Below are 26,904 nucleotides of genomic sequence, written 5' to 3' on the forward strand. Positions count from 1 at the left end.
CTAAAGTTTATGTGTATGATACATTTATATACATAATCTATATTTGTCAGTGGAATAAACAAAAAAAAATAAAATTGAGCATCATAATATATTTTTCCTCAAACATGTACGACTGAAAAGCTTCCTTTTCTCAAGGAAGAACATTCTTGAACAAAGGATAGTCATGCAATTCATACATATTTACTTTCCAAAGTAATCTTGTATTCACTTGATCATCTGTGTATAACATGAAGGCACCCAGGAATGTATAGAACATAGTTCTTTCTCCTCAATTGAAAGCCAGATTAGTTATGTAGTTAACTCAAACTAATTCTTGAGGTCTGGCTGGGCATGTGTTAATGTTACAGATGTATGGGCAAGCAGACTGCACAACACAATGCTGTCAATAAAGCTTGAGGGCCTCAAGATTTCTCAGACTGCCTTTATCCAGAGCCAGAGTGCTTCTGCAATTCATTCTGCTCCTGCTTCCTCTTGAGGGACAGCTTTCTTTAAAGAAAATCAAGGATAAGAGAGAGGTAAGGCCTATCTGACGAGACTGGAGAGATCAGTCTGCTAACTTCATGCCCTTCATGTAGGGAATTCAGAGTCAGATAGCCTGTATAGTAGAGAGGGACATCAATTCTTATTTGAAAATAACAGAGAAAGGTGCAGTCAAAAGTCTGTAACAATAGCATCTATTTGTAAATTATCCCTACAGCAGGAAGAGCTACCCACTAATGAGAAGTTATATACTCTTCAGTGTTTTTTATGGTGATGTTTTGCTTTTTCTAATTATCTTCCTGATATAATTTTCTAGCACAGCAAATACTAATTATGAATTATAATTATGTAGCACTATTCTTACCCAACCGCAAGCTCAGCCAAGATAGTGTGAAACAAAGCTGCAAGCAATCTCTCATTTAGGAAAAGACAGTTTTCTGTGTTACTGCTATGGAAAAATGTTGTAGTATCTCAGCTGATGATATACACAGATCTAGATTATCTTCTTTGGTTATAATGGTGACAAACCACTATGCAATTGCAAGTCAGGTTTTGACTGCACCTGTTTGCAAACTCAGGTAATTATGATCCGTTTTCTAATTGCTTATTTATGTATATTTTGCTCACATGTTTTAAGCAATGCTATTTGATTGCAACCCTAATGGTAGGGTTCCCTTCTCATTATCATGCTTTAACTTTTGATTTGTCTAATTGCTGCAGGTGGAAACAATAGGCGATGCATACTGTGTTGCAGCAGGGCTCCATAAGAAAAGCCTTAGTCATGCTAAAGCCATTGCCCTGATGGCATTGAAGATGATGGAGCTTTCAGAAGAGGTTCTCACTCCAGATGGAAGCCCTATTAAGGTAACCTCTTTGCTCTTTATTCTCAGGTAGTCAGTGATACATGGACCTGATTCATTACATCGTGTTCTGTCAGTAGTAACTAGGAGAATTTCCAATTGCATCAATATGTCACAGTCTTTTTTTGTGTACATGTATTTCACTGGTGCTCATCAACAATCACATAAGCTATGCCCTATTTTAGCAAGCACAATAGACCACATGGACAAGCTGTTGCCTTGTCGTATGTGTTGAATGCCTATTTGTGGCTGAAGGGAAGTCCTGGAGCCTTTCTTGCCATTCAGTATCGTGTGAGAAGATGACGATTCCGTTCCCATGCTACAAGCAAAGCACAGTATGCAATGGCAACAAAGATATTCGCTTCAGGAGTAAGCACCTGATCTGAACTTCAGCAGTAGTGTAGTGACTCTCAGAAAGTTCTGCAGCTTTGAGGGGCCACATGCCTCTTTTCTTTAGTTGTAGACCTGCATAAAAGATGAATGTGTAGACTGTCTGTTCTTTCTCAGTGTTAATTTGCTTCCTTCCTGTGCTACTCCAGTTACTTTCCCTAAGTTTGGTATGGAGGTAGCAGGAGGAGGAAAAACAGATGTCCTTTTATACCATTTTAAAATTCCACTGCTGTTCTGCTTCCTTTGATCCTATACTAGCTTTGTAGCTGCTGGTGTTTGGAATTGGTAATGTTTAGGTAGGAGAGAGGGAGATGTAGCAAGGAAGAAAAATCATGGAGATAGACATGTACCTTTCTTTTCCAAGTGTCAGATTATATATTGTTTTCATTTTGTGTATTCACTCCTATTTTTGGTTAAATTGTTCTTCCCATAATACAAGCCTTCTGTTTTCCAAGAGAATGAGAGTATTATGAGAGTATTATGTACTATGTAGAACAGTATTCAACACTGTCTAAAGCCTTTAACGAAAGCTATATGTGGCTGGATGAGAAGGCCAGACAGACTTCCCATGGGATGATTTATATCATGGTTGAGATTAACTTTGTAAACTGCAGTTCCTTTAGTCTGTTAAAAATGAAGGTTACATCAAAAATGTGTCCTTTTTTCCCCCCATGAAATGGAAAGACAGTTTTGAAGGTTTAAAACTTGACAGAAAAGTGATAACTCTTTAAAAAAATGTGTTCAGAGGTGTTGTTAAGATGTTTCTTGAGCAAGAAAATTGTATACCTATGAGTTCCAAATCTTCCTGATTTATTAGTTAGGTCATATCTTGAACTATATTCCTTGAACTCTTTGTGTATGGTGAATCAAGAGAGATTTAATCCAAATGATTTGTTCTGCACAGAAAGGAAAGTATGGATGCAAGGCAACCAAACGAAGCAATTTCATGAAATATGGCAACACGATATTCAAATAAATAGGTATAGAGTTCTGGATAAAATATTTTTAAGTATTAATGATGCTTATGAATTTTTTAAAATGTCACAATAAAATATTTGAGTGTTGAAAAATGTCCACATATTCAAAAGAATAGCTTTCTGAAAAAATATGTTGGACTATGGATCTTGAAGAAAAATGGTTTTAAAGCATTAAAAGACAGAGTAAGCATTAAAAGACAAATTTTTTCTGAGGATACTAGAAGATGTAGCATTTTCAGTTTTGATAAAAGACTATTTCAAACAAGTATTAATTTAATCCTATTAAAATATATTTTCTTGATTGATTTTATTTCTCTATTTTTCCAGTAACTATGGACGATTAACATGTGCTAGCTACACTGTCACATGCTGGGAGAGTGGTCTTCCAGGTTGTCTTTATCTTTTCACTTTCTCTTGAGTACTTGCTGCAATTGTAAGGAAATTTTGAAGGTGTTTTATTCTGACTCACATTTTGTGACCATTTTCATTACCACTCTTTATTTTTCAGAAAATTCCTCATGTTTTCACTGGCTGTGTAAGAGAATCTGTAAAGACAATGCAGCGGAAAAATGCTTGCATAGAATAAAATGCAAGGAATAACCAAATATTTTCAAAAAGTGCTAGTAAATCTCCTTTAGAACTCAGAAGAAAAAAGTGAATTCATCATACTTAAACTGAAAGTAGGGGTACTGAGAAACTCGTCAGCAGTTCTTGGTTGTCCTGGCTTCAGTTTTAGATGTAAGGGATTTCAGGGCAGGAGGAATGGTAATATTGTAGAATGTTGCTGTTACCTTTGTATGTAACCTAGAAATTGTGTTTAAAAATAAGGCTTATCTTTCACAGAGGCATTTGGATTTGATTTTAAATATAGTGAGATAAGGATTCCTCTCACATGGTTATTTACCCTGTAAAACTATTGAAATAAGGATTTTTGGAGAAGTCTACTTTGTCCTAGTTCAGGTGTCTACTCTAGGATGAGGTGAATCACACCCTAAAAATGCGTATTTTTTTCAGTTGTCTGTAAGGGAAATCTATGGTCTTAGCTTAACTGTGGATGTCTACTCTGTATGATTCTATACGCTGTCAAATGAGTCCTCCTACAAATGGCGAAGAACATATAGTTTTTCCTAGTGGCTATGTCAATGATCAAAACAGTTAAAAACATATATGTTATTTCTAAATTCAGTTCATGTGACTTTTGCCTTCTGGCCAATGTTAAATTGGCCAGAGTGATCCCTATTTTTGTTTGCTGACAGTTTTTCACTTTAAAAACCATGAAGGGTTCCGTTGTGTCACAAATTCCCATTACATCAAATGCTGCACGTGCATAAAAATGTCTTAAAGCGGTGTCAGGGGAAGTTCAGATTGGATATAAGGAAAATGTGGTTAAGCATTTGAACAAGCTCCCCAGGAAAGTGAGCATGGTCCCAAGCCATACATGTTTAAGAGTTTAGACAATGCTCTTAAATACATGGTTTAACTTTTAGGTTGCCCTACGTGAAGTCAGAAGTTGGACTTACCTGAAGTTTAAGAAACCCCTAAGTATCTGTAAAAGATATTATGGACTCAGGTCAGAACCATTAATAGGATACTTACTGCATGACACACTTTACAATTAAACCTTGTCATTAAAATATTGAAATATTAATTTATATTAAAATCACAGTAAACAATGTGGTCTATAAGATATTTATAAGTGGCCTGACTTTTAAACAGTGAACTATATTGTACTATAATGTGGTTACTTTGAGATGGTCCTGTTGCTACAGATGGCAAAACAAATGCAGGGGTTTAACTATATTTTGACCTTAATTTTTATCTGTGATTCATATTAATGAGTACAAGTCACACTTTCTGAGTCCTTGACAAGTGTGTTGGATAAAGAATCCTAATGCATCTTTTATTTCGTTATACTGAAAAACCTACATCAGTATTTGGATATTTGAAAAGAACTTGAAATCAGAGGGCAGTTTTCCTCATGCCCAATTCTTAATAACTTTGACAGCTTTCATGAGTTGCTGTGACTAAATTCTGACTTTATTCCTCAGGATAGTCTAGAAGCCATTTTGAAGGGGACAAGTGCTTCACTGAGACAATTTTTCAAAACGTAATTCCTAAAAATAAGGGACCTCCTGATCTCAGGAATAAACAACACTGTTCTGTTCTGTTACTGATGGTTGCTCAATTAGATATGTCTACCTTTTATGATTATGGTTTATGGAATATATTTATTTTCTCAATTACTTTGATGAATATATTTTGTTGTTATCTAAGGACTGAATTCACTAGAATGCAAGTGTTTATTTTTTGTAGTGCTTGAAATGTTCATTCATGTGATAGCAGTGGATCTTAAGTGACAAAGTCTCAGAAAGATAGGATAAAAAAGTAAATAAATGAATTAAAAAATGCCATATCACATAAGAAGGAATTTAGGATAAGATTTTCACCTATAAAAGTGCATTAGCAGATAACCAAATAAAGATTGTTATCTGGGTACACAGTTATCATGTGAAAGTATTCATTGTATTGATCACAATAGTAAATTTTTTGTACAGTCATGTACACTTTATGAAAAATCTGCCCTTCAGAGCAATGCTTGTGTGGTCAGCAAACAGTGATGGACCTCAGGATGGTGACTAGGTCTATGAAATAGGTCTGGTTTATATCCAGATGATGCTCCTGCTTCTGAGTCAGAGCTCATAGCATGCTGATGAGAGCACCATGGTGTGCAGCTGACACATGCTCAGACATTCACCACTCCCAGCAGAGCTGAAGGCAGCAGAAATGCATGAGAAGAATGGAGACCCTGACCCTGCACTTCTCATACCTGCCTGAAAAGCCTGTGATTTGAAGGGTAGTGAGAAACTGTTGTTTTGGAGAAAGAGAGAGCAAGCTGTATTATAGCAGCACCCACAAATCCTGTTATCAGTGTTGTAAGAAAGAAATATTGGTAACAGAAAATGGGCTGATTATTCCCCTGTGGGTGATGGAGAAGGCTTCGGGCACGTGTATGATTTTTTTTTTTAAACTCAGTTCTACTTGAGGCAAAATGCCGTTATTTTAGAATGAGCTAAGGCCTTAGCACAAAAGAAGAACTTCTGCCACAGACACTGCGTGTAGAATTGGATATGCGTTTTTAGCCTTTCAGTAAAACATTTTGCTCTGGAAGCACTCCTTTGATATAGGTTCTGTACAAGAAATTATATGTAGTGCTCTATGATGGTAGTCTGAAAATATTGATTTAAAATTATTTCCTACATGTAAGTGAGTTTTACTTGAATTTAGAATATGCTTCATATTTTACTACTCTTTTTTTTTTTTTTAGATTAAGTGGAATTACATGAATTTTAATAGCTAGAGATAATGCTGTATGGAAAATTCTCTATGGCATTGACCTTCAGTGAAAAGTTGCAATGCAGTTCTCATTTGATGTGTTAAAACCCATAGAATATTATCGCTGAGATCACTTTTTGTCATGCTTCAAATCTTGCCTGATAATTTAATTGTTAAAAAGGGCTGCTCTGGCAGAACATACCTGTTTTTGACTGATGAGATTTTTCCAAGAGAATATTATCTGCTTATTTTTGTGGTGTATGAAGGTGGTCCTATCAGGGTTGTGAAGAGATACAGAACTGGGAATGCACAGAGAAAAAAAATAAACTATTAACATAAAGCTGCTGAAGTTAACTACAATTATTTATATTTGTTGTGTACAGGTATTCCTATCTAAAACATAAAAATTGGGCCCTATCACAGTAATTCAAAACACATTTTAAAATGTTTTGCTACAGCAGAAAAATGTCATGTCTTTCAAATGATTTATGATACAGTAACATGAGAATTAGGCCTGTAAATATTGTAATCACAAACAGAAGCAAATACATACCCTCATCTTTCCTTTTTTTCACTTGCTAATGACTAGTTCATGGAATAATCAAATAGAGTAGTGCAGATAATTTTTAGCTGATACTGTCTTGAATTCAGTTAATTTATTCTCAGGTGACATAGGTGGGACCTTGTATTTGCATGACATAGTCTGGTCCTCGACTCAGTTGTTTCTTTATTATCACGATGTAGTGCTTGACACACTTGGAGCTTCCAGCTTTCAAATGTGTGTTTCCAAAGCTATTTTACTATTCGATTTGTAAGCTGTGCTCAAACAGTGTAGTCTGATATCAGCACTATCAACTCAAGAGCCAGTCTTCATTTATCACCTAGAGAAAGAAGAAATGCCATAGGAGAAGGACCATTTCATGTGAAGAGTGGGATTAACATAATCTAATTTCAAGCACTGACAGTGTGAACAAGTACAGCTAAATTTTTTACTGTAGCCCCCTCTTTAAGAGAGTAAAGCTATTCTAGTCTGTCATGCTTTCAGTGTCTACTTTATAATGAAATATATGAATTAGTATTTGTCAGGTAAGTCCTACCTAAACGGTGAGCAAGTTAATACCTTGCAGGATACATGATCCCACTGAAAGGAGCTGGACTGAAACACAGATTCACAACTTTGCTCGGTCATAGGCTTTCCATTTGAATTTTAGATGTGATCCAGACTTTCTGTGCTTCAACTCTCTGTATATAGGTGACAAATAACGCTTTAAAAATAGAGCCTTTAGTGTAGCCTGTCTATGCTGTGGGACTTTACAGGCATTACAGCCGCATTAGTTTTGGTTTATGTTGTCTGTTTAAGTACCTGTGATAACGAGGACTGCAACAATGAAAGCCTGACTGATAAAATCTGTAATCTCTGCTTACCAGGTGGTAAATCTTAATAAGCATGAACTCTGCCTCATGAGTAAGGGCACAGAAGAGTCAGAAAGGCTGTATGGATTGTAATGGCTCATGGCCACAGTGAGAGTGATACACTTTTCTAAATAACATAGAAATTGGCAATGAATTTTAGTGTACTCTTCTGCTGGCTCATTAAGTATTCCCCTTTGCATTCCATTAATATGTCACTTGGGTCCAGAACACAAGTAGAAAGTGCCAACATTTGCTGGATATATATGGGATTTTTATTTTCTAAGAGAAGGGGCCGTTCCCAAAAACAATGAGGGAGAGTAGTGAGTGTTGTTTGTGTAATCGCTTTCAGTGTTTATTGCCTTGCTTTTTATTCAGATTGTGGCATGCTAGTTTTAGAACAATTCAGTGGTCCTCACCAAATGTACATGTTTACGTAAGCAGTAAAAGGTTGTCTGGTTTGTTTTAAGTTGTGAAAGGCTGACTGCTGATGCAGGCATTCTCATCAGCCCTGTGTGAAAAGCTGCTGTGTTACTGCGATCCTCCTTGCTTCATCTGTGGTCTCCTAGCAACTTTGCCTCGTACCTAAGGTCTGCATCAGACTCTAGAAGGTATATGATATCCTATTTCAGGCTGTATAACTTCAAATCAGAAATATTCTTGTGTTAAAAGAAAAAATCAGAAACAGTTCCACAGAAGAAACATTTCCATTAAGAGATTTGAGAGAGTTCTTAGTTTTGTGAGTTTACCAGCATTTGGACAGCACAACAACTTTGGGGAGCATCCAGAGCTACATGCCACAGGGAATCCTGGTACTTTTTTGTGAGAGCCTGCTTGGGACATGGTGAGTCAAAGTCAGCCCTGGTGACAGTTCCCTGGACTTAAAGAAAGTTCATGATTGCACTTCCTTGGTTTGGCCCAGTGCCTTTGGAAATGCAAAATGAGAGGAGCTGATTGAAATACATCTGTCCATGGCATGTGGGAAATTGCCAATTATTTTAGTCTACTCTAAGGGAAAAAGCACTTTCCTGAGCCCTCCAGTCATCTTCACTCAGGTGCTTCCTGTTGTCTGATTTTAATAATTACCAATTGCTTTAAGAAAACAAACCCGCACCCATTATTTGCAACTTATTTTCTTTTGAAGGGACTTTGTCACGTCCAGTTATATGTTACACCCACTGTAGGACAGTGTTACTGCATGTGTCTTGCAGTAATAAGGTTAAGTGGGATTTCATATGACTAGTGGGTGCACAGTAGCAGCTTTGTGGAAGAATCTGATCTGAAAAATTAGACTGATCTTTATTCTGCTGAAGAGGGTAGTTTCCCAAAAGGTCGGTTGTTCTTTCGTATGGCATACATTTCAGGAACTTAGATTTTCAAAGCTACTAGGGATTGATCCTGTATAACGTAAGGGTCAGCCTGCCCAGGCAGAGGGATGATATCAGGATTGGCAACCCAGTGTAAGTCTAACTTGAATAAACTAGAAGGCTGTGAAGATACTCTTTTTCTGACTGCTGGAAGAAAAAGATGAGCAGAGAGCTAATTAATAACGTGAGGATCATTGAGTTTTGTCCTTAGGCTTGGCCATTTATTTTCTTTTACATTCGCTTTCTGGCAAGTAGGAAGCACAAGCACCATTTTATCTATCCTTGTCTCTGTGGCAGAGATAAAGCATACTTGTAGAAACTGGGGTAGTTACCCAGAGCACCTTATGAACTTTTCAATTGTTTATTAGTTCACAGTGACTACTACATGTTCACAACTTTTAGTGACTCACAGTATTTAGATTTATCTAAGCATAGAAACGCCTCTGTAATTTAGTCATATTTCCTGTTCCTTAAGAGAGACAAAACCTTCCTATGATGGCTTCACCTAGCTCATAACTTTGTACTGGTGCCTCACAGTGAACAGATACTTTTATTTTCTTCTCCAGGTGCTCTAAGGAAATGCACAGGGAAAACCAGCAAGGATTTCAAGGTTTAGATCCCTGCAGGGGATTTGTGGCCACAGGATGTGCAGCTGTATTGTGGAGTTAGATTTAAGGTCATGGTGTGACATCTCCCACGGTTCAGCAGTCATTCCAGGCACAAACACCTCCAACTAATACTCCAGATGTCTGGCTAGTAGTAGAGCTGGTTGGGAATTTTCCATAGAAAACACTTCTTGGCTGAGAATACTGAACGCTAAAAAACAAATCATCAGGCAAATTTACCAGATTTCGGTAAATTTGTGATCAAAACTTGCTTCAGAATGCTAAATACCAGTAGTTACTAGGACAATGACCTGGGGGAGGGGGAAAAAAAAGACAAGACATAGTAAAGTATTGAAGTTGTGTTTTTGTTGAAGAAAAAAACCCTGGGATCTCGGTTATCTGGAATGGAAGGTATCCTGTGATACTGTTTTGCCTCTGGACTGGCGTTGGGACTCTGTGCAGCTGCCACATTCTGGCTTTTACTTTTACAGTCAGTGGAGGACTTTGATGCTAAAGTTGAAATTTTCTCTTGTTATTATTGTCATTGATTCTTTATTCAGACAGAAAGTAAGTAATAATAACAACAGAAATGCAACCCATGAGGTGAATAAATAATTAATCTGTGGTGTATACAGGAGTTTCAGAAGGTTGACATTGTTGCATCTTTACAAAAGGAACAATGGACAAAGATCTAAAGTTAGAATTGCAGCATATACAACGATGTTATGTGTTTATATGTAATAGAGAAATAAAACCGTATAATTTGAAATTATTCATGAATATTTAAAGAATTGGCCTAGGGAATCCAGGGTAGCTGAGTGCTGAAATTTTATTTCTTCTAAGTCCTAAATATATGTTCTCTTCTTCCATCAGTATGTCTTCCTGTCACATAAAAATTAAAAAGACAAGTTTCAACTATTGACTACAAGACTATTTTTTATTACCTCCTGAGGTGGAGAAGAGATGAAAAACATTACACAAAAACTAAAAAGGAAGTGATGTAATACACAAACCTACAAGGAGTCATGGAAGATAAGCAGTAATACACTAAGAAACAAGCACAGACTATGCATAAAAATAGTGCTTTATTGGCTTTCATGCAGTATGATGACTTAAGCATGACCAGAAAATGCTGCTGGGCTTGAACTGCTACCTTACTGGGTTAATATGCACAGGTGATCCCAGAGGCCTCTGAAGGAGGTGTAGAGATGAAAATACCATGCCCTTTGCAGCTGCAGAGGTGGCTGCTACTTCAGGGTCCGTGTTTCCAGCTGCTGAGATGCTGTCAGGAAGCTGCTGCCCTGTACTGTGACCAAACTGTCTGCAGCTGCTTTTTGTTCTAACTGCCTGAAAATAAGAGCCTCTTCTGTTCAGTGCTAGTGGTATTTATTTACTATTGTAATCTCAGTTATGTACATTTTCTTTTCTAAACTGGACAATATTTTTGTTTCAGAAGCACCTTTACATCATAGTATCAAATTTCTGTCTCTCTTTGAAGGGTCCAAACAGGGAAGTCCCCTAATCCAAATGGTTTACTTTCTCTGGAGTCAGAGTGTACCATAAATTGCAGGTTTTGGCAGCAAATAGGGGAAATTTACCTCCTCCTTTCATCTGACCCTCCACATGGGCTAGGTATCATAGCTCCTTCTTCTTTCACTGGGATGCAGACTGGAGAAAAAGATTCAAGAAAGGGCCTCATCCCATCTACTCTTCCTCTACTCTCCCTAGTCTGCTACTGCATGAATAGTTTTGGATAAAGTGCAACTGGAAATTAAAAAAAAAATGGCAAAACAAATGGAGCTGGGCTCTGTTTTATACTTCATGACTTCTGTTACACATTTAAAGGGTGAAGTTCTCCTCTCCATGACGTGTTAGTTCTTTTGTCCCTTTAATATACTTTTGCTGGGAGGATTTTGCTCACTGGAGGAAGAGCCTGCTTGACGCAAAGTTTTTTCATGCTGCAAGGAAGAGCACCTAGTAGTCCTGACCCTTGATTGCAAGCAGAGCCTTGCATAGAGTCCCAGAGGAGCTGCCTATGGGTTGTCTCATTGAAATCAGCATCTTTTTCAGCCCCAGTGGGTAATCCTGTAGACATGGTAACCTTTATGCAGATCTTGCTCAATACTCTGACATACACAGTTAGGGGATTTTTGGAAGCATCTGCCAGCATCTACTGTGCAAGGTTAAGAAGAAAGTGTAGTTGTCAATGGCAGTTCTCTACTTTGCTTCTTCCATTCATGCCAGTGTGCACACTTCTGAGGAGAAAAGTCAAAGTCTGCAGTTGTAAGCACCAGTTAAAAATCTCTATCACATAACTGTTGTCGTTATTCTGAGCTAAATAGTGAGTCATTACACTGTGCTGTATTTGAATGAACAGTTCAGATGGGGGGTGGATGCTGGAGGATTATACTTGGCCTTCTGTTTGAAGCTGACAAGTTCAAGCAACATTGTTCAACTGTTTCAGAATAGTTTAGTTCCCTAAGGAAAAATGCATTTCCTGTCATAAATAAATCCATAAACTGAATGTTTAATGGTATTTCAGCTTCCTTTCATACGAGACATAGAGTATTTTGGAAAAAATGCCAATACTTCAGAGGAATTTGCAACAGCCTTTTCTGTTCAAATATCTCTCATTAGTTTAAACTATGGTAAAAGTAAGTCAATGTAAATAATCATCTTCAGAGACTTTGTATTGAATAATCTCAAATTCTTTTTTTAACAAAACAATCTCCATATTTCTATTGAATTTTTGTTTTGCTTTAACATTTTAAAAATAGATGAGAAGAGAGGCAAAAACACTAGTTTTGAATGGAGAAGAAGGGAAAACAAGGCACAAATAATATGAGGATGTTCAGTCCTAGTATGTGACCTATTTGATTGTGTCAATAAAAAGAAAGGGGAAAGTGGATTAGGATGTGCAGGAATTTCTGCCACCTGGCAGAACTTGGAGGGGTCCAAGTGATGATTATCCTGAAGGAAGACCTGGAGCTTTGTTCCAGGAAAAAAGAATCAACCCTGAGGAGGGAGATGGGAAGAGATGTATTTCTGAGATCCCATTTTTTCTTACTGCAAAATCTCCACACCATAAAACAAAGGACCCTGGCTAATTTCTTGCTGGGATATAGCTTTCCTAGAGTGAGCAAGATAATTCTTGACATTTAGCCAAATATTCTAATATTGGTTAAAGCCTTCACCATCATTTTACTTTCTAAAATGCCAAGAATTGATTAAAACAAAGTTTATGGAAAGTCATAGAGTTATAGAACAACCTTTTAAGGCTGGAAAGGATCTCAGAAGATCAGGAGAGGAAGACTTTATGACATTATTGAGCACCTTGTCCAGTTGCAGCTTGAACTGCAACACTTCCAATGTTAGGGACTCCACCACATTCCTCGAGAGGTTGTTCCAGTGATTGATTGTTCTCACTGTAAAAAATTTCTTTCTATTGTTGAGATGAAACATCTCCTGGTACAAATTGTATCTTTCACCCCTTGACATCTCCTTGTGGCCTCTGAGAGCCTCTGTCCAGTTTGTAGCTGCCTTTTAAGTACTGGAATACTGTGATGAGTTTCCCCTCTTGGAAATCTCTTCTCCAGGGAGAAAATTCCTAACTCCTTCAGCCTTCCCTCATAGGGCAGGTTCTCCAGCCCCATGATGACCTTCATGTCTTTCCTTTGGACACTCTCCAGTCTGTCTGTGTCTTTCTGGAACAGTGGGGGCTGACACCGGACATAGAGCTCCAGTGCAGCCTGACAGAAGCTGAGTAGAGTGTGATGATATGTCTCCATCACTGCTAAAGATGCCCCTGCAGAGGCAACCCAGGATCCGATGTGCCTTTGTTGCTGCAGCAGTGCCCTGCTGACCCCTGTCAACTTGTGCGCCAGGACCCTGAGATCCCTGTCAGCAAGGCTGCTTCCTAACCACAGAGATCTGAACCTATACTGAAGTCTTTAGTTATTCTGTCCCAGGTAATGTGATGATATATTTATGTTGTTAAAATTTGATGTTCATCTGGGATATATAAGATGTTCTTTACAACAGCATAAATTTTCACTTTTCTGTGGAAGCAGTGACACCCCTTACATTAATTTTAATGGAAAGTGAGTAATTAAATTCCTATGTGCCTTTCTAAAAAATTATCTTTTCTGTCATCTCTCTATAGAATACCTGTTTTTCTTTCTGTGACAGCTTACTTTGTATTAGGTCCATTTGTGCTGCATTTTGAAAATGAATGAAAAAAAGTAGTAAAAGCCTTTATCAGAAGAAAAAGTATCCTAAATATAGGGAGATTTTTTTTAACTACCACTCAGTTCTTTGGGAAAGGGACTAACTGCTGTTATTGCTTTACTACTGTTATTTCTGCATAGTGACGCCCACTCTGTAGCCACGAACAACACTTTGCAGAATTAAAGTTACCATTTCTTTTGGGAGCATCAATATGATTCACTGAAAAGAAACAGACTGTTACAAAACATTACCTTAAAGAAGTATTTTCTTTTTTTTTTGACTAATCTATGACAGTGACAACAAATATATAATATGAAATGACACAAACATTTCCCTGTTGTTCCAATAAATGTGTCTGTGTTTTTTTGAAAATAAATGCTGTGATTGTCAGAAAATAATTGACCTTTGTGGTCTGAAAATCAGGCATTTGTAGGGCATCTCAAGTAGGACAATGAAAACCGCTACACACTACAAACTTCAAAGTAGGTAGTATATTAAAAAAGTTGTATTTATAGTCCCTGGTTATAGGAATTTGATCTTTTATTTATTTGTGATTTCTATTTGCATCTCATGTGTATCTTTTTATCTTTCTCAATTTAAAGAGTTGGTTGTATAGGCCATCTTCACTACTTGGTTATTGCACCTTCTTTACAACGTTATGAAAATGTGATCATCTCACAGCACACTGGTTTCTTGAACTTAGAGAACAGCTTCATTATTCAAATGTCTTTTTGACCGAAACTCCTATTCATTTAATCAAAAATAGTCCAGGTTTTATAGATAATTTCGAACTTGGTTAGCTAATTATACATTTGTACACCTAAGTGTTTTGGAAGCTGAGCTCAGGTCCCTTTACTTGAGTAGAAAATATTTTGCATTTAGCTACCTTTGTTCAGACTTTGATTTTCTGAGTGAAACTCATATGAAACAGTCATTTCTGACCATCAGATTATAGAGACTGAAAGGGATACACACACATGTATACATAAACCAAATGTTTTCTTCTCTTTATTACAAGTCTATTTGTCTTCAAGAATTTGCTTAAGGTGGTTCCACTGCACCAACTTGTAAAACCAAAAGCATGTGCAATATTTCTGAGGCATTAAAATCAACACAAGCTGTAACTGCTCGGTATCTCTCTGGAGTTATATATTTTACTTTCATGGAATGACTTTAGAAAATGGTAGAGGGTTCTGAAGGTCTAATCAGATCCGTGAGAGCTTTTGTCTGTAGGACATTTGGCTTTCTGAAGTATTAAGTAAGTTTTAAAAAACAAATTGCATTTAATTAGCAACTGTATCTTCAATTGTTAATGCATGTAAGAAATAGGATCTACCTTAGCTGTGTTGAATTACAAAGTGAAAGACTTAAACCTACAAAATTACCTTCAAATTTCTGTACATTTAGCTGATGCTTACAAGACCTAAATTGATCTGGTTTTGACTCTCTAGAAAACTCCATCTGTCTAGACTTACTGAAAGAAATATTGACAGCTGTTTACCATAGAAAATTACTTAATAGCAAGTTCACATACTGGAGATAATTATGTTTAGTTTTAAGTGATAAAGACAGAAATGCTGAATCACCAGAACAAACTGAAATCTGTCCTTCTGTATATATAAATTTCCCATATGTATGGGTGTGTACACGTACATGTATTTTTTGTGAAAGACCAAACTCAGCAAACCCACATGTGACTGATCTGCATACATGAGCAGAGTGTAGCTTTACACACTATTGTTATAACTAAAGGTAAGGATAATCACTGAACAGGTAATTTTGTTTTTTTCATTAGTTCAGGTGTTTCATAATAAAAAAGATCATTACAAAAAAAGTTAACTTCAAAATATGTTACTGTAGCTACTTTTTTGAAAGATGAATTATTAACAGAAGTGTTCAAGAGAATATGAGCTTAGGTAGTAATTTTATTTTTTAATCCAGCTTTTGCAATAATCACAACTTCAGCTTTAAAGCCTGTGGAAGCCTGAGAAATCCATAAGGTTTCTGTAAATATATTGCTGGATATTTTCTAAGGATGTCACTTTAAATTCTTAGCTTATATGCACCAAGACAACATGAAAATCAGTGACTGAGTCTTTCCCTTTTCCTATATAAACTCTTAAACACTCTTAATTTAAGTACATGCTAATTTTAACATGGACAATATATTGTAAGTTCCGAAATTTTCTCTATTTATTAGAGTAAAATTTTCACAGGCTTCAGCGAGTCCTTCATTTAACCCCATTTGTCTCCAGGGTACCATCCACTGCATACTGGGCTCTCTGTTCAAGTGTTGTGCCTGCTTCCAAGCCCACAGTAGTGAACTAGATGTCCCTTTGGTCTGATACAATGCAGTTTTCTTACATTCTGGTCTAATTTATTGTCTGTTCCTAGACTGCAGATCTCTGCAGCTAAATGTCAACTCCTTTTTCTGAAGTAATGACATATATAGTAGCTAGAATAGCTCATATAACAAAGACAACAGAAGAGAGTGCAAAAAAGAATTCTGTCTGCAATAACTGGGGCCATGGTATATATTTGTCTGTTTACCCTACAACTTTTATGGAACAGAATTGTAGAAACCATAGACTCATGTAGGTTGGAAAAGACCTTTAAGATCAAGTCCAGCCATTAAGCCAGCACTTCCAAGTCCACCAATAAACCATGTCCTCATAGTTTGCTTATACACTGCCATTTGCTCCCCAACAAACTCATAGGAAGTTTGTGAAATTGCTAGTTAAAAACATATTGAGAAGACTTTGACATCCTTCTATTCTCAGAGCTTTTGTTATTTCTGAGCATTTGCCAAAAAAAATTTTTAGCCTTTTTGTTTTTCATGAGCTGTTCCTTGATTTTTGCCATTTGTTGCATTGTCTGTATTGGTTACCTAAATTATGTGACATTCTTGTTCTCTAGACAGAAGAAAAACTTTTGAGGCATGAGAATGAATGGCAAATAGCTAAGTAATAAAGCCTACTCTTGTTCACACGCAAAGTATTGTTTACAGGAGATGAGATTAATTTTGCAAAGCTCTGTTCCATTGTGAATGCAGTGAGGGAGTTTTTTGGTCTGATTGTTGATGACTAGAAGGAAATGAACAGCCACTCAGAATCAAAGTGATTGTTTGCAAATATATCATTTGCAGAACAGAGAAAGGTTGTTCTTGTAGTAGAACTGTCTCTTGGCTTATGTCTTCACAAGCTTACGGAGCCACGCTCTACGAACTGCAGTCTATAACATGGTGCAGAGTGTCCAGTCTAGTTTTCAATGAGGCTAACCATTGCATGCTGGATAGTGGTAGTATAGGGGCTTCACTTACCTTAACTTAGAAGTGTGAGTAAGGTATATATTACGCTTGTTGCTTGTTTTGGCAGTTCCATAAGTAGAGCCATCTGAGATTTCTTTTTTCTTTGTTTTTGGTGAAATGTTTTGCACATATTAAATCAAGACTTATTTTAAAATGCATTAGTTTTAATGATCTTTTAAAAGATTAAGATGGCATTTCTTGTAAGACAAAAAGGCATTAAGAGCAGCCAGTGTTTAAGAGGAGCAAGGAAAACCAAGCTTAATCTCTGTGGCTTACATGATAAAAAGGTGAACGTCCCACACTCCATATGAGGGAGTACCATTAAGCCCAAAATAGGATAATGGCTGTTCTTGAAATTGTCATCATTTTCTCATTTCAGTTTTGTTTCTCAGAAAAGATGTTTAAAATTGCACTGTATACAAAATTAAACAGTTCTTCTTTCTAACCCTAACAGCAAACATCACATTGCACACCCACATAAAACTAGTATTAGAATGAAATCTAAGCTTTAAACAATATTTTGCAAGAAGAATCGAAAGTTTTTTTTCAAGGAATTGAAAAGTGAAAAATAACTGCATTTTTTAGAAGTTTATCTATGTTTAGTGGACATCTGAACCCCCCCCAAATTACTTTATAAATGCCTCTGTTTGGAGCTATGACCAAATTGTATCAGATGACTGCTTTTAGTTTGGTCTTATGACGACTGGAAAGCAATAGGGAACCCTGATGGCTTCCTTAAAGTTCTTCTCTGTACTCTACCCTTCTCCTCCCCAAAAAAAGGAAAAGGAGCAAAAGCCCATACACTCTGTAGAGGTGGTTGTACACCTCTGAACAGAAAATCCATGTGCATAAGAACCAAACAGCAGGTTTACAGGCTGTAGAAAGCAGTGACATTTGTGGAAATTTCTGAGAGGTCTGTGATACCAGATTTCTGCTGCTTCCTTTGCAAGGACACCAGCAAAGAGCAAATTTTTAACTGGAATTGTGGCTTCCTCAGCAGAATGCGTGGTTATGCAGATGTGAATATAGGAGGTTTTTTTGCCGTTTAGATAAAGCATTTATTTGAATTGATTCTGTTTGCAAACATTTCCAAGTCCATCTCCTGATGTATCTTGCACTGTAATGACAATGTTATGAATAATGCCCTCACCTGTGGATGTAACTACTTCCTGAGCATATTGACAACTTAGTTGGACAAGTTCCAAAATGAGAGTGTAACTTGTGTTCTCTCATTAGTTTGGGCTAACAGAAGATGATACCTTTATAGACCAGTACTGGTACATGAATTATAGTTTTTCCATGTTTGCTGTGACACATCTGAAATTCTTACTGGTGCATGAAAACCAGATGTACATCTTTGTCTGTTGTGGGCATGTTTCACTATGGGCTTTGCATACTAAAACTTAACTTCCACTGGTCCCCCCACTCCACACTCCTCCTCTCCCATTCCTTTGTTTTGTCTTGCATTGGAATTTTAAGTCATTTCCTATGATGAAGATTCTCATTTACTCCATGTGGTTATACTCAGACATACTGGTTATAGTCTTTAGGTATTTGGTAGTTACAGCTTTTTAAATCCCCATAGATTAATATGGATAAACATATATTGTCGTCCTTCCCATGAGTGCCTTGAAAGAGGCCTTTGTTTTATCTTCTATCGCACCCTTAGCTGCCACAGCTCCCTCTCTGCTTCCCGATAGCTGTTCTCTTTAAACCCAGGCATCCTAACCATCTCACAGCACACTACCCACTCACCAGCTTGCATTGCCCTCTGCTGTCCTACACTGCCTTTGACCCAAATCCTTTTCTAAGCAGCCTTTGAGTTAGTGAGAGTTCATTAAAAAGGTTCAAATGCTGCTCTGTGTGTAATCCAGATCTGCTGCAGTGTGTTGTCAGCTGTGGGTGTCAGCACAAGGCTAACTGGATGGAAAGCAGTCAGCTAAATCATGTGCTTTGATGCTACCTTCTGTTTTAAACTCTGTTGGACTGTACTGAGGTGATGCCAGAAGCACCACTTGTGACCTCCACAGAAATGGCACATTATCAGAACTGTTACTTTTTAGAAATCATTTCTGGGGAAGGTTTCCAGATGTCTCCAGGCTAAGCGGAACTGATTCCATTCCTATGAAAAATATTTAAAAATTCATTGTGTGCCAATTTTTTAATTAATTACTTCATAAAGACAAGGGACTTTTGCTGCTGAGTTAGAGGTCAGTCTTATCATTGCCTTGTCCTTACAGCCAGGATGGCAAACCAAGGAAAAAGGAGCTGCAGTCAAGTAAGCTGCCATTAATTAGTGCTTGAGGGTTACAACAAAGCTTCCCTTCAGTCCAGTAAACGTTTTAGGAATCCACTCACTGCATCGCTTTGAAAAATCTAGCAAAGAAAGAAGACCAGAAATATGCTGACAATTAAGGGAGAGAAAAATATCGGAGTTACCTGTTCGGATTTACACCAGTTAGTTTGAACAGCCATAAGAGGCATCACAGAACATGAAGCTCAGCAGAAGGTGATGCATTTTCATGTCAGAAGACCCAGTCAGAACTGGTTGGAAGCAAGGAAGGCTGGAAAGTTATCATCTGCATTTGTCACATTCTGACAGTGTTTTATGGGTGTTGACAACTGCTGTGTTTTGTGTCAGGACAGTGACCTCATGGCCCCTTGGGCTGACCCAGTAGCATTGCTGTGCCTCTATGGCCATATTGAACAAGCCTATGTTAACATAGCATGGAGTCTATATGCTTCACTGAAACATACAGTGCAGGTAATAGCTTTAAAGATATTAAAAATTTAAAAAAAGCCTTTCTTGGTTTGGGGCAAAATTTAGAGATACAAAGAACTTGTGTTTGCTTGACAACATTTCCTCATGATTAATGTGAAAGTGTACTTCCTTGTTAGCAGGTTCTTCACACATAGGCATAATTTTTTAAAAATCCGCATGCTTTTTGAGGTACACTGTTCTATGATCTAGACAAACATTAATGAAATGTAGACTTTAAAGGAGAAGATTTGCTTCTGTTTGTTCAAATCTGTGTATTAAGTTCAGCTGCATGAATTTCTATGGTTGCTGATATGAAGAAAGCTCCTGTTTATTTTTATAGAAAATGGTTCATTTACTTCAGAGAAAAGGAAAGAGAAAACTCCTTTTCCCACATTACTTTTCCTGCATTTCTGCAATAGGGAATGATGTCTGTGGAACACATAGTCTGAACATTATTCATCTTTCCCATGGGGATTATTAGAAGTACATTAAGGTTCTCTGAATTTGCTTACAAACCAAGATCAATTTCTAAGTAAGATTAAATGAAGAAAAATTGTGGTGATTTATCAGACACAGTCCACTGTAGTAGCTGCTTATAATGAGCTTTGAGACACACCATAATGCAGTCTTTTGTTCCAAGTATCTTTTGTACGCACACTGCCTACCTTTTATGAAGTAATTGGAATTTAACGTGCTACAGCTTTGAAATGTATGAAGCCAAACCCTTAATGTGGGAAGCTTCTGGGACTAAAACACTTTTACAATGAGAAATTTTAAATATGTTTTGACTAATTTTATTCAAGGATCATCTACAGTGTTTTTATATAAGTGAATCTGTTAATTTTATGGGCTTTACCAATCCAATTAAAGATGTCATTGTTTTCATTTTACATTTCAGTCCTGAACATTTCTAATGCAGCCATGACATTTTTACTTAGTAATGAATTTATTGCTATAGAATGTCAGTCACTGATTAAAATTTTAACAACTAAATTTTTAAATGCATGATCATGGGTTTGGACGGGTAATGTAACATAATTAGTTTTGCTCTCTTGACCCTGTCACTGATGATACAATAGGTGTGCCAGCTCTTCAAGTAAATCAGTACAACAGAAAAGGATCAGTGGATTGATGGAATTTGTGCTTCTATACTTCATGTGTTTTGAGAGTTTTACTTGGACTGATTTTGTTCCTCATACTAAATGACTCCACAGATCTGAAAGATCAAATGTTGATTTACACCCTAGTATGCCCATAAGAGTTTGTCTTGACTTTGGTGTACATTTTGAGAACAGCTACTGCTTTAATTTCCCCTGACAGGGATCTAGTTCGTATAGACCAAGCCATTTTGTAAAGTGAAGCATTATAGAGTAAATAGGGATAATTGGGGCATGTGCTTCAAAAGTGCTTTGTGTCTTTGAGTCAAAACCACTGTAGAATGTAGCCTTGTTATACGCTGGAGGTTGCTGCCTTTTAGTGAGGTGATCCTTTTTCTCATCTTCATGGAGGCTGAATGTACAGCTGCCAAAGTATTTCCTGTGAAAGGGTTTGATTTGATAGTTATGCACATTAAGTTTAGCTGTGATAATTTGTGCCAAAATAACATGACTAGGTGTGGTTGCAGTGTATTAACAGAACTGATAGTCCCATCCCTAAAAGATGACTCTATAAAAAAAATCATGCTACATTTTCTGCCAAGATTGCACTGATTTGCTATGCATGTTCTGTACTTGATACTGCAGAGTATGGTGTTGACATAAATCATCATGTTATTATTATGAAAAAGAAGTTAAAAATTTGAGTTTATAGTGTAAGTAAAATTGGTTCAACATAGTTGCTGTACTCTTTAATTTTTTACTTTAAGTGAAATTCTAAAGACCATGTGAACTGAGTTACACTTAATTTAAAACTGAAATTCAAATTTCTGCTTCTATAAGTGGTTTCAGGACATTGAAAATTTTTCTCCTACCCCATCTGTTCTTAAGGATGACAGGAAAACAGACTTTGCAGCAGTCATTTGAAACCCTCAAATGTATCACCACTTTCTAATTAGTTGTCCTTAAATGCAGTATGATGTTAGAGTGAAAAAAGACATACATATATTAATGCATCCTGTCCATTTTCCTGTCAACCTCCTTACAATGTGTTTACAAGTGTTTTGCTAGTGCCATAATGAAAAGACTTATATGATGTAATTTAACACGCCTCAGGAGCCTGTCGCTGCCATTAATATAGACTATTTAGGCCTATGTAAGCTGGATATTCACCTATGTCTTCATTTAAATTTTATTATTTATAGTTGTGTCCCTATTTGCCATATCGCCCTCTTTGATGTTAACACCTTGCAGATATTTGAAGATTATAATCATGCTTTCCCTATTGAGTAATCCTTGGTCAATCTGTGAGTACAGATTTTTAGTTTCCCCCTAAACAAATCCTTTCTGAAGAGATTCTTGATCTTCTCAGAAATCATGATTGTTGAAAGTATCTAGGTTTTAACAGTAGTTTCAGTGTGATTAACTAGAAGATAGTAGGAAGGAACTATGACTGTCATATGATGTTCATAGCCCCAGACTATGTTTTTTATGTGACCAGATTGCATGTTAACTCAAGTTCATTTTGGTCTTCACTCAGAATTTTCCAATTTTCTCTCTTGAATTGCGTATTTTTAGTTTGGAATATATTTCCAAATTCATTCAAATTGTTTGGTTAACTTCCATTGTGTCTTGTTTATTGCAGATCATTAATGAACAGTAAATAAAAATAAGTTATGCTGAGTTTTATTTATTGCATACAAGAATGAGTGAGATTTCATTTACTTTATTTCATTTTTCCACAAATTTCAACTACAGTTAAATGCAAATAAAAATTATTTATTTGTCATGATCTAATCTTCACACTCATCTCCCTCACAGAGACACACTGATAAAGAACAAAGCACCAGAAAATAAAGGCATTCTTTCCAAAAAAACACATCTTGCATGCATTTGGGAGGAAAGGAGTAATGAATCGGACTAAGAGCTAAAGGACCTGTCAGCTCTTATCAGCAAAGGTTGTACTTCTTGGGTGAAGAAGTTGACTGGAAACGTTTCAAATAAAGCATAATCAGACAAAAGCAACATCAGGAAAAAAAGCATGCAATGATAATGCTGGATAAGCAAAATCTATGGCTAGGCATCTGTGTCCTTCAGCTGCCAAATGCACCCAGTTAGTGTCATTAAAGGTTGGCTGGGCAGTAGTGACAAACAAGGAAGTTATAGATATGGCGTACTATCATCTGCTACTGCATCCAAAACTAGATGTGTTTAATTATTTAATTATTGTTTAATTTTCAAAAGAACATGCGAGGATAATTGAGATTTAAAGTCTCTTTCTTTTTTTGTTTGGTCTTTCTCACCCACACAAACAATAGCACAAATATGCTTTAATTTGTGTCTAGCTGTTTTTGCATTACAGTAATATAAATTAGTTGATAAAAACTAGTGAAGATGGGCAGAGATAATCTTGACTAAGAATGTTAACACGCTTGAATTTTTGCAGTGGCAAAATGCATAACACATATATTATAGTAATTCCCTTTAAGATTGCTATTTTTAACAGAATGCACAGGCCAAAACCAAATGTATGTGTTCCCATGCTTTGTTCTTTATCAGCGTGTCTTTGAGAGGGGAACGAGTGTGACACAGAGTGGGAGAGATCACTGAATGAAGTGAAGGAAACTTGTTAGACTGAATATTGAAATCTTTTTTGCCCGTGATTCACCTTCATCTGTGAGCAATTTGTCTCTGTTTCGATTTTGTCATAGTGTTGACATCATCAGGCCTTCATTTGCTAATTGCTTTGGAAATAAGGTCAAAATCTTTCTAGTCATGGAAATACTAGAACATCTAAATTTATCCTGAATCATCGTCTTAAAATTGCTGAGCAGATAACAATTTTATCTGAAGCAATTAAAACAAACAGTAAAATAGTATCTCATTTCCATTCATGGCACATCTGACATTCAATAATAATCAGATAAATTGCTTTTAGATTTGCAACTTAAATGTACTAACAGAAAATCTTATATTTTGAATGAGTTACAGAGCGGTTTTTCATTGATTTCATTAACCATTTTATTTACAAATTTCTTTTTTGACCTAGATTTTCAGTGAAGGTAACAGAGGAGGTAACAGAATATTCTCTGAGTTCTGATCCTAGCTTTTGTTATGTTTTGTTTTGGTTTTTGGTGTCAAGAAAGTTTGATTGACTTGCTGCAGTGCTGTCTATACAGAAATCAGGAGACACTGCAAATGCTTTGCTAAAATCCTCAGTTCAGTGCAAATCAGCAGCCTTTCACTTCATGCTCATTCCCTTTGTTGTATGAAGTAGTTATTCTCAACGCAGTGGATTTGCCTGTCTGAAAGACTTCAAAAAAATTATTTTATGTGAATGTGTGTTTTGAATTCACTGAGGAGGAAATTCACTTTCCCTGCACAAATCTGAAGCTCTGTGATGGTGAAGTACAAAGGCCAATAAGGAGTTTTAATAACCCCCTTTCCAATTATAGCCAAGGTGGAGTCTTAGACTCCTGTTTATAGGATCCATGCAGTCACAGAGCCTCTTTTGTCTTCATATGCAATTGCCATTGCCTCTTAGGCTAATTGTTACCCGCCAGCTGTGGAGACTTGCTCCAGGCATAAGAATAGGGTAAATTCTACAAAAATCATTGTTGTGATCTAGGTCTTACATTGTTTTGCATTCAGTCCATAGAAATTGAAGTTCTTAAAATAAAACTGGTGAACTAGCAAAGGAACACATCAGCATTATCATTTTAGAGTGAGGTGTTTAAGCATGATCTAATACAGTGAGCTGTTCAAACATTGGAATATATATGGTATAAAGCATCTGTATGCCCCAGCTGTCATGTGGGAACTTTCAATATTTTACAAACTAATTTATCCTTTAGCTGAGCATGAGGAAGAGTGATCATGCTCCACATCTAGTATTCAAGTCTCTATGATGGTAGCAGTGCTCTGAGTTTCTTCACAAGGAAGCAAACAGTTTTTAGCTGTTATAACCTGCAACACTTAACATTCTTTATGCACAGCTTGGGGTTTTCTTAGCCTTTTATCTTTCCATGTAGTCAGTCCTTGATTTACTCTATTTCAAAAAGGGCATATGTTGACTTGTTTCTGGTATTTGTCTATATCACAGAGTCACAGAATCATACAGAATCAATTAGGCTAGAAAAGACCTCTGAGATCAAGCCCAACCTACCTGACCAATCACTACCTTGTCAACTAGACCATAGCCCTAACTGCCATGTCCAGTTGTTCTTTGAACAACTTAATTGGATATATTTTTTGTTACATTGAGAGGTGCTAAAGGAACTAGTCTCTCCACTTTTCCCAACCTAAGAACAGGTATATTTGCAAAACCTCATCAATTGATTTTTTTTTTTGTCATGTCTAGAGTGTCCATATGGAGGAGGGAATTCAATAATTTTTTTTATCTTGATTATGTTTGCTTTGCTGCTGATTGCGAGAAGCTGGGGGATCCGGTAGAAACTACACACTTAAAATCTATCTCCTCTTTGTGCAAAAGGTATTAAAACACCTTGAAGTGGCAGATGTTTAAATGGCATAGGCAACAATGTAGGTGTCATTGATAGTGTAGAAACATTGGGAAGAGTCTTGATCATTATTGTACATAGGCTGCATAAGGTTACTTTTAGTAGTAAATCTGTAAGATTCTTATAAGTCAGTGTTTATATTTTAAAGCTGCTATGTAGCAGATACTTGTTGATCAGTTTCAAGCTCTTCCCAAAGCTGAAAAACCTAACTTTCATCTATGCATAAAAGCACATAGTATGATCAAAAGATGAAGCATGACTTTTCTATTGAAAGGTCATTTCATTTTACAATTTAAAAGATTGCAGGCTAGATTCAAAGATCATTATGTTAAGATACATGAAGAAATTTCTGCAGTTCTACAAACAGAGCGATCTTCTGATGGAATCCTTTCCATCAACACCTGTTTCTCTGATGATTTACGCAGAGGAGTGTAGCTCATTTTAAGCAAAGAAGATGAAAGTGTGTCAGCTTTGCCAGTCTGGGAGTTGGCTTCATCTCACCTTTCTTTAGCTGTCTGTACATGAGATGTCCAAGCTGAACTTACCGTTAAATGTCCCTATCTGTCCAACCAGGAAAGTTAGACAGCTTCAGGAGTTGATTGATTCAGCCTCTCTTAGGTGCCAATTTTAGAATGTGAAGAGTTGCAGCCCTGAGGTTATTTACCTCCTTGGTTTAGTAGGAGTCTAGAAATCTAACTTAAATGAGCTGGATAACTTCCAGGTGGTTGAAATTAGGTGAAATCTACCTCAAATGACTAAATAAGCAAAAGTATCAAAGGTTGTTTGTTAAGGTTAAAACCCTTAGGTCAAACTTTTTTCTTTTTTTGTTTTTTTAATACAGTTTTTTTTTCTCTCAAATATTTTGAGCATGTGTCATTTATCCTTGTTAAAGTATCACCCAATCCATTCAGTATATGTCATATGATGGCACTGTGAGACAAAGATGTCCTCCTACACTAGGGATCAAAGAGAACTTTCTGATGAATTTTTTTCTTTTTTGGGTGTCAGTGGAGAGGAGGCTGGGAAAAATCCTCCACTGCTGTGTGGGCTTGTGTGAATGATTAGCACTTTTTTAAGTGCCTGAACACACGGGTTCACATAGTAATTAAATTCTTACTGTGGAAATTACTATTTAAAGAAAACAATAAAAAGTGTTTTTGATTAAATGCTCCATGAGAAGTGAAATGCAATGGTTTATTGGTGAGTTAGAAGCAGCTTATGAACAGTAATTTTAATATTTCTTCATTTGAATCTTAGGGGAAGGATATAGGTCTTATTCTTCTTTAGCAACTCTAAATATTCTCATTTACATCATGTAACACTCACACCCACACCCACACTCCCCAGTAAATAAGTTCAGGTCAGATGTTTTCTTACAGATGACCCAAGTCCTCTTCTAACTTAGACCCTGCACAGTGCCACAGTGAACTGACATGGTGCTTCATGACAGAATTTGGCTCAAAAAACTTTGCCCTGATATAAACTTTTCCTTTGATGCTAGAACTAAGGAGCCCCGGAAACTAGTCTGAATCTTTGTTTTTGATTTTCACTTAATCTAATTTTACCTCATACT

The 26,904-nt window shown here is 36.7% G+C and overlaps 1 protein-coding gene across 1 annotated transcript in view; it reads left to right on the forward strand.

The window, feature by feature from the left end:
* The window catches only part of GUCY1A2 (guanylate cyclase 1 soluble subunit alpha 2), a 141,315-nt gene that overhangs the window by 94,531 nt on the left and 19,880 nt on the right, over positions 1 to 26,904 (forward strand). The window contains exon 6 of the mRNA XM_027677300.1: positions 1,201 to 1,344. Within this exon, the coding sequence (XP_027533101.1) occupies positions 1,201 to 1,344 (144 nt within the window). The remainder of the gene's footprint in view (positions 1 to 1,200; positions 1,345 to 26,904) is intronic.

Source organism: Neopelma chrysocephalum, unplaced genomic scaffold (genome assembly GCF_003984885.1).
Source record: "Neopelma chrysocephalum unplaced genomic scaffold, ASM398488v2 Primary Assembly neopelma1_43, whole genome shotgun sequence".
In the NCBI taxonomy this organism is placed as follows: domain Eukaryota; kingdom Metazoa; phylum Chordata; class Aves; order Passeriformes; family Pipridae; genus Neopelma; species Neopelma chrysocephalum.